General features: G+C 39.8%; 1 protein-coding gene across 1 annotated transcript; it reads left to right on the top strand.

Annotated features, from left to right (window-relative positions):
* Positions 1 to 229: 229 nt before the first annotated feature.
* LOC309837872 (keratin, type I cytoskeletal 26-like) lies at positions 230 to 8410 on the top strand (the record flags this gene model as incomplete). The annotated part of the gene is made up of 4 exons (XM_082678765.1): positions 230 to 670; positions 1105 to 1187; positions 1597 to 1753; positions 8333 to 8410. 4 exons carry the CDS (start codon positions 230 to 232, stop codon positions 8408 to 8410), a joined length of 759 nt encoding a protein of 252 aa, XP_082534891.1.
* Between the last annotated feature and the right edge of the window lie 857 nt (positions 8411 to 9267).

A 9267-nucleotide genomic window follows, 5' to 3' on the forward strand; every position in this document is an offset into this window, starting at 1 on the left:
AAGATATCCTTTGGGCAGCTTTCCACCTACAGACTGGACACTATTAAAAATCACCCAATTATGAAAAACAACAGTTAGCATGCGGGTAATACTTTATGACAGTTTGGCATAGTTAAGGCTGAAATAACCTATTGAATCCTACAAAAGGCCAATGGAGCTAACTTCCCATGGATGTTGTATTTTGGCTTTGCTCCTCTCTGAGAAAGGGTCGTTTGGCTGTGCTGTCACCATGTCTTTTCGACTTTCTAGTGGATCCAGGAGGCTCGGCTCGCAAGCTGGCGCTGGTCAGCTGTCTGGTGGAAGAACAGGCTTTGGGGCTGGAAATGCGTGCAGTGGGCCAGGAGCAGGAAGCAGCCATTCTTGTCCTCTTGGGAGCATTTCTTCTGGAGGAGGTTTCTCTCATGGTCGTGGAGGGTTGGAAAGTGGCATCTGTGCTGGTTTTCTTGAAAATGAGCCTGGCCTCCTCTCTGGGAATGAAAAGGTGACCATGCAGAACCTCAATGACCGCCTGGCATCCTACCTGCGCCATGTGTGTGCCCTGGAGGAGGCCAACGCCGACCTCGAGCAGAAGATCGAGGGCTGGTATGAGATACATGGGCCTGGTTCTGGCCAGGGACTTGCTCATGACTATAGTAGATATTTCTCAGTCACTGAAGATCTTAAAAGGCGGGTAAGAAAGATGGATACTTTTACTACAGACTTTGGGTGTGCATAACCTAAAAAATGACATCATAGAAAACGTGCTTAGCAAATTTATGTGGCGTAGAATTTGCTCACTCTACATTCCCAGTGCTTAGCACACTGCCTGGCAATAAAAATTTGTAGAATTAATTAATGAAAAAGAAAGTTTCCAAACAGATATAATTGCTTCATTGATCTTATATTTAGCTCATACTTTTTGATCAAGAGTAATAAAAGTGTCTGTGATTGGAAAATCTTACACTTTGGCTCTTAAGCTCTGCAGAAAATCCAGATTTCTTTAATGTAGGAAAAAATGATACTAAAATAGATGCTTGATGGGTTAAGAAGATAAGAATCACACTGAAATCTGGAGTCTCCCTTGACTTTGGGGACTTAACATTTCACACCATCTACCCTGTTTAGATTATTCCTGTGACCACCTGTAATGCCAGCATTGTTCTACAAAATGACAGTGCCAAACTGACTACTGATGACTTCAGGCTGAAGTAGGTAGACATAAAGTAATTAATTATAATAAATGTAAAAATACTATGGAGTAAAGAACATAACTTTTGCTTTAAAAACCAACATGTTTTTATAAAGTCAGACTAGATCACTACATTAAATTAAATTAAATATGCCTTGATAAAAAAGCTATCATGCATTTTAAACAGTATTTTTCTTCAGCGGTTAAGCACACTGGATGCCAAAAATCAGCTCTGAAGAAACAACTCCTTCAAAATAATATTCATAAATCAGTAGGTATTCCAAAGTGTTTCATCACTTTGCTGTCACCCATAAGCTTCAGGAGTGTATACTGAACATCGATACCTTCCAGTATATGAAATGTCTGAAAAAGTTGTGCTTTCGACCTGCCAACTATTGTAATTCTCAAGCACTTTAACAACCTCACAGGTATGAAAATGAGCTTACTCTGCGCCAGAGCATTGAGACTGACATCAACGGTCTTCACAGAGTTACGGATGAGCTGACCCTTTGTACGAGCAACCTGCAGATGCAGGGCGAAGCGCTCAATGAGGAATTGACATACTTCCAAAAAAGTCACGAGGAGGTAAGGAACCCTGCAGAGTGCCTCCCTATGGTATCTGATTTCCTTCCTCAAGTCCACTGTGTGGATCTCAATCAAAAGTCTACCTTGAGGGCTTCCCTGGTGGCGCAGTGGTTGAGAATCTGCCTGCTAGTGCAGGGGACACGGGTTTGAGCCCTGGTCTGGGAGGATCCCACATGCCGCGGAGCAACTAGGCCCGTGAGCCACAACTACTGAGCCTGCGCCTCTGGAGCCTGTGCTCCACAACAAGAGAGGCTGCGATAGTGAGAGGCCCGCGCACCGCGATGAAGAGTGGCCCCCGCTCTCTGCAACTAGAGAAAGCCCTCGCACAGAAACGAAGACCCAAGACAGCCAAAAACAAACAAACAAACAAATAAATAAATAAATAAAATTTCCTGACCGCCTCTCACGTTGCTCATAAGCATTTACTTCCACTCTAATACGTAGGCTGAAGGGTTGAAAACCACAAAAGTGTTGTAGAAATGCAAGCATGTATAGCAGAAGAGATTAGACAAGAAAATGATTTCTTATTTAAAGAGGCAAAAAGTCTTGAATCTGATGAGTCATTAGAACAAACTTGAAAAATGACACGATGCCAATTAGGGATAGTGGTGTAGGTGTAAGAATAGGTTTCCATGGTGATAAACACTCCTACAGTTAAGGCAGTGGCATGATGTAATGACTGGGATCTACAACAGCAGGCTTTTCCCAGGTGAAAAACATACCATCTGGAACCTCAGTTACCAGAATACAGGATAAACAAGCTGCTGATTCAAAAATCAAAATCCATAGAGATTTGGTCCAGCCAGAGATTACAGCGAACATTCAGTAATTGAAGAATTAATGAGTCAAGCAAGAAACCTATACTCCTCAACCTCTTTCCTATAGGTAATAGTTTTGTGGGATTTTTAAAATAAAACCTAATGCATCGCAACATATACATAATCTTGCCTTCTATTTTTTAGGTAACTGCTCCTATTTTTAAATGGTCAATGACATAGTGGTTATTGATTACCTCAACTTGTCATTAAAAACAAAAGCAGTCTTCTGTTCAAAAGGGGGTTGTATTCCAAGAGTTGTTTATAAACTTTTCTATGTAACAAACACATTTCACACTTACCATATGTCACGTACGATTCCTGGTCCTTTACGAATATAATTTGTTTAATCCTTATGACAACTCTATGAAGTAGGAACTAATGTCTTCATTTTACAGATGAAGAAACACCAAGGTACATAGATGTTAAGTAATTTTCTCAACATCACGCAGCTGATAAGTAGCCAGATAATAACTGGGGAGGTGGAAGTGCAAAAATGTGGCTCCAGGATTCTTTAGGCTCCATGCCATGCTGACCTTTGGGAACTTGAATATATTTTCTTAGAAACAATGTTATAAATAGCTATAAAATTCCACACTAGCTTATTTTAACCACATGTAGCTGACCTGAAATTCTGCAGATCTGTTGATGTACTATCCCTGGTTCCCAGCACAGTATCAATCAGAGTAAGTGCTCGATAAATGTTTGTTGAATTTAATATAGAAAGGACATACCACTAATGACATTGGCACTCTAGAATGACTTGGAGCGCCCAACAGCAGGAACGTAGGTGTTCTCCTCTCCAGCATTGCCCACGTTGGCCCCGACAGCTTTATGGTGGAAAGGAATTTGGACTAATGGGCCTTATGGAGGTGGCCAAGTCTTTGGCAGCAGGTGACAGATGGGGTCTTGGTTTTAGCAGCAGGGCAGCAGCTCAAAACTTCAGCAGCAACACTAGAGAGAGAATCTGGTTTCTACTGCTGGGTAGCAGGATATAATAGAAGTCTGTGACAGAAGGTGGTGTGAGGTACGTAGTGGGATGGCGAGGTGAGCTGAAAGGACCATGCTACAAGGAAACTGGATCTCTAACTAGGGCAGCTGTTTGTAAGCAAGGGAAGATGATAAATAAGCCATCAGCAACCTAGAGTCTACAATTAGGTCAACTATGGAGACAGTAAATAATCTCTATTGTTTCTTAGTAAAAAAAAGAAAAAAAAAGTGAATTATTTTTCTGACACTTTCTCAACATTGTGAAAGTTACATAAGAGAAGACTTGCTGTGATCATATAAAACACAACAAAAATTATTCACAGGTTCTTTGAGATTAGGGACTGTGACGTGTCAGTTTTATTCCCAAGATCTAGCAGAGTATTTTTTGCAAGATGTTTAATTAATAATTGATAAAAATTGACTTATTACTGGTATATAAAATATAAGCTAATAATATAATAATAGAATGATAAATGATAAAATAAAATAATAAGATAAATAATAGAATGATAAATTATAGAATTATAAATAGAAATTAGGTAATAGAATAAACAAACAGAATAATTGATAAATAAATATAACAAATTGAATAATAAACAATAGACTAATTAGCGAATAGAGTAATAGGTGAATGGTAAATGAATGAAGCAATAACACCAACTATTATATTATATTCTGAATATATATATTCAGAATATATATATTATATATATATATTCTGATTATATTAATCAGAAACAATGCAATGAATTTGAAATAATCATATTACCTTGTTATACAATATATAATGTGAGCAATTAAGAAAGCAGTTATTAAACTTATCCTTTCCCCAAAATAAATTATTCTGAAGCTATCAAAATTCCCAAATCTAATTTTGAAAATCTTACGGTGCAGCAGGAAGACATGACTCCAGTTTATTCAGACAGACATTTTGCTCCCACTTCCTTTTGGAACACAACATCAAAATCTACAAAGAAATGTGATGGGGAATATTCTTTACCTTATGAATAAATAAGCAAATTAAAATGCAGATGCCTTGGAGCTTTATTTAAGCAATACCACTAACTACTTTTAAATCTTAAATCATCACTCTGGGTCTTAATTTTTTAATTTTAAAAGAAATAAATTGGTCTAAATTATTATGCATTCTTCATCCCTTTCTAAGTGCTAGAGAATTATTCAAAACTTGCCTAAAGTCTTTGGACTAGATAGCAGAAAGTGCATATAATTTAATAGAAAACACTTTAGAAATATTCTTATTTGAACCAATTTTTAACCACTTTCCCAAAGCATTGGTATGAAAATAAGCTTTATCTACAGAACAGAATGGAGGTCAATTGCCCGGTTGATGTTTTGAAAACTTTGACGAGTGCTGATCTATAAATGAATATGAAAACCAAATTGAAGAAAAAGACATCACAAAGTAGCATCATGCCTCAATGCCTTTCTACCTCACTTTCAAAACAATCATTTTCTTCTAGGTTCATTTTAACAAAAAGAATCAGAGAAGATAGAAGTACAGTTTTTTCTCTGTTTTAACTTAGTTTAAAAACCTTTTAAACCTTAATAGAATATGGTAAAAATCCATCCCAACGCAAAGGGGCGTCCAAGCATCTAGCCAGTCAGGCAACTACAGATTTGGGCTGTGCAATTTAAATCCTCTGCCATCTGCAGTTTGGCGCCACCTGCTGGCAGCTGTCTTCTATGTCTAAAACCAGGAGAGAATTTAGGGACCAGCTGACTTCCAAGAAAGCAGCAATTCCAGGAATCCGCAGCCTGTTTAGCTGGCCTGACTCATCCTCAACTTCCCCATTCCTGAAACTCCCCTTCCCTAACCACCACCCCCTAGCCCTGCCTGTCCACCAGCCATATAGCCCCTCCTCACCCCAGAAAATTACAAGCTTTAGCCCACCTTCTTGGGGGCTGGATGCAGAATGAGCGCCAACACCCAATCACTTTATGTCTAAATTTTTCAGCAATGCCACATGGTACCAGGGGTTTCCACGGTACTTATATATGGCTGTTCAAGGACTGATGTCCCCAGTATATAAATTCATGAACAGATCTATGGGTACATGATACACATAAGTACTTCATGAAGTATGAATGGCCAACAAACATTAAAAAGTGCCCAATGCCCAACATCTCTAGTAATCAAAGAAAGGCATCAAAACGGGTCCAGTTTGTTTAATGATAATATTCATTTTAGCAAGGGTGTAGACAAAAGGCACTAATACATTGCTGGATGGAATGTATCAATAAATTAACAAAAACTTCATGAGAACAACTCAGCAACAGGTATCAAAAGCCTTTAAGAAAAGAATATACCAGCAACTCCATTTCTAGGAATTTATTCTTAAATAATCAGTTATTTATTATATGTCCATTCCTCCTAGCAGTGTTTATCATAGTGAAAAATTAAGCATAATAAAATATCCAACAACGAAGAATCAACAGACTGTTAGAAAACACCCATCAAAGTCCATCAGAGGAGTCTCATGCAGCCATTAAGAATGTTCAGGTTCATGTATTGACCTGAAAAGATGTCAGTCATCAATTGAGAAATGAAAAGTAGAGTTTCAAGACAATAAATACAGTATCATCTACTTGTACAAGAAAAATAATTGTATGCAAATTATATACATGCTTATTAAAAATTTGAAACAATATACATATAAATGTTAACAGTGACTATTCATGGGTAGTGGAAATATGAGTGATGTTTATTCCAGCTACATGTTTATACACATTTTCTAATTTTTCTGAAATAAATATGTACTACTGGTAAAATTTTTAAATCTTCAACGAAAAACCATCTGTATATTTAAATGTTTTTTCAATGTTCCTTTTTTTCATTTTTAAGAAAAAAACTAAAAGAGTAGCCAAGCGGTAAGAAATGTGGTAGAAACTTTTAAGAACAATTAAGAACGAAGAAGTGCGTGGGTAAGAGAAGCTGGTAAATTAGGAATTTGTGGGTGGGGCAAGAAAAGCATTCTAGAAGAAGCAGGGTTTGAACTGTGGTAAAATGTGGATACATGGAAAGAAGAGAACAGGGCATGGTTTGGGTCCTTGGCTCCAGGGCTTCTAGAAATACCCAGTCACCTACCATGAAGAGGTGACGGGTTAGTACATAAACATCATCCATTTGCCCTTTTTAGAAATACTTGTGTCCACTCTGCACCCAGAAGGGCAATGGTAGGCCCTGGACTTGCTGTTGACGCCACTGGGGAAGGATGCTAGGTACCCTTCCAGGTACCCTTCAACCAAGGATTCCCGGACACCTGGTTTCTCTGTCTCCCTCCAGGGCACAGGCATCGAAGAAGAACAACTGCTTGCTGGGAACTGTTTCTCACTCATCTAGTCATCAGAGCTGAATCTTGTCCCTTTCCTCCCTTCCTGAAAAGCTCTGGCTTCTGAGACAGCATTCCCATGGGTTCCCTCCACAAAACAGTAACCATGGCCCAGATCTACAGCCTCTCTATTCAGACTTGTCCTGTGAGCCCTTCCCATCCGAGGCCACAGATCTGCAACGGTTTCTCAACAGCTCTGTTCTCAGGGGGTCTGCCTTGTGCCCTGGGGCCAGTGCAGGTAGACTGTCTACCTGAGCCTTACCCAGTCTCTGTGCCTGGGATGAGCCTTGGTGGGATGGGTCTGATGAGCACGGAGATCATTCATGGGCAAATAACAGTTTGGCTAAGTACTAGAAAGATCTCCAAAGTGTGTTCCATTAACTTGTACATGGCATTCTTTTACAATTATTTTAACCTTTCCTGTATGCATAGTTATGTCTCCTTTCCCACTTCTAATCTTTCTAATTTTTTTTCTAATCTTATACATTTTGAATCTCTCTCTCTTTTCCTTAACCAGGGTCACAAAGAGGTCATCTATTTTAACGGTCTCTTTAAAGAACCGGTTTTTGAGCGTCTGTATGTATTTGTTACTTTCTATCTCAATGATGTCAGCTCTTATTTTCATTAATTTATTTTTCATCCATTTGATCTTGTTGTTCTTTAAAAAATTTGTAGTAAGTTTCTTCATTATTAGTCTCTCTTTAATAATGCAGCCATGTGAGGCTACAAATTTTCCTCTATAATTTCAGCTATAACCCAAAAGTCCAGGTACAAAGTTTTCTTCTTTTCATTACTTTCAAGTTGGTTTGTAATATCAGCTTTGATTTCCTTTGGTCCAAGAGTTATTTAGGAGAATGTATCTGCATTTACAAAATAAGGTTGTTCCCGTTGTCTTTTTATTATTGAATCTTATTGTGTCAAATAAAAACAAATAAGGAGGAATTTCGTTACAAAGACTTGCAATAGGGAGATTGGTGATCTCAGAAATCTGCAAGTGTGTCAAAATCATACAGAAAAAGGGTTTTTTTTGTGTGTGTGTGTGTGGTACGCGTGCCTCTCACTGTTGTGGCCTCTCCTGTTGTGGAGCACAGGCTCCGGATGCGCAGGCTCAGCGGCCATGGCTCACGGGCCCAGCCGCTCCGCGGCATGTGGGATCTTCCCGGACCGGGGCACGAACCCGTGTCCCCTACATCGGCGGGCGGACTCTCAACCACTGCACCACCAGGGAAGCCCAAGGGGTTTTCTTTTATAGAGTAAAAGAGGAGGCAGGCAGAGATAAGCAGAATCTTTGGAGAGGAAGCAGGGCAAGCTAGGAGGAATGACCACTGAGGTCTGACAGGAAGAGGGTCTCTCTGTAGTCAGATGATTCCCAGGAGAAGTTGATAAGGGGGGCATGTCCCACCTTTTGTGTGTGCTTGCTCAAGCCTGAGGGCAAGCAGATCAAGGGCCTGCGCAAAAGAGAGAAGCCGGACCAAAAAAGGTCAAGACAAAGCAGAGAGTAAGAAACGGGCTACTGTGAGTGCTTAGTCAATTGTAACTCCGATTGGAAGGTTGCCTTGGAAGAATTCCTAGGCAAGCCCCCCTTCCTCAGTCAGCTATCTTTATCAGGTTTCCTCTCGGAATGGACATGTACAGGCCAGTTAAGGAGGACCTGTAACTTCTAACCTCTAATTTGGCACGATTTCTACCAAATAAGCATCACTCTACCCAGTTCTTAAGTACAAGTGCTGCCGTAAGTCTGCAGCTTACGGGCTAGTAAAGGAAATCCCTCCTAACTGTAATATAAAACACTTCGTAAATCTGACCAGAAAGTGATACACTTAGTAATCAAATTGCTACATATTAGAGCTCGAAGGGAACCTGAAAATTATAGAGTCCAATATAATAGTTTTCCAGATCAGGAGACTGTGACCTCATCTAGAGACACCCAAGATGTTGGAATTTGAGAACAAGATTTATAAAGTGTCATAGTCCTGATGGCTGAGGACAGAGGACATGAACAGGTGAAGGTTTCCCCTGCGCCTATGAGATAAAATACCATCCCATTCCTTCCTATAAAATTATTCTTTTACCACTGGGACTCCTTGACCAAAAGTTTGTAGCCTCTCTGTGATCAGAAGGTCAGATCTGAGGGGTCAACCTCAGAGAGACAGAGGGGAGAATGCCCAGAGGATTGACTTAGCAATGGCAAGAGCTACGGGAGGCTGGGTCTTGCCGCTCACATTGCCATCTGGGTTATAGATGTCTGTGCGTTCTCTGAATAGAAGCTATTGGCTACCTGGTATGAAGAAAGGTCCAAAAGGACCTCTCAAGCACAAAAACAAGTCCCTGTGCTTACTTCCATCTGTCTTAACTCTCC

Source organism: Grampus griseus (genome assembly GCF_964374135.1).
Source record: "Grampus griseus genome assembly, chromosome: 20".
In the NCBI taxonomy this organism is placed as follows: Eukaryota; Metazoa; Chordata; class Mammalia; order Artiodactyla; family Delphinidae; genus Grampus; species Grampus griseus.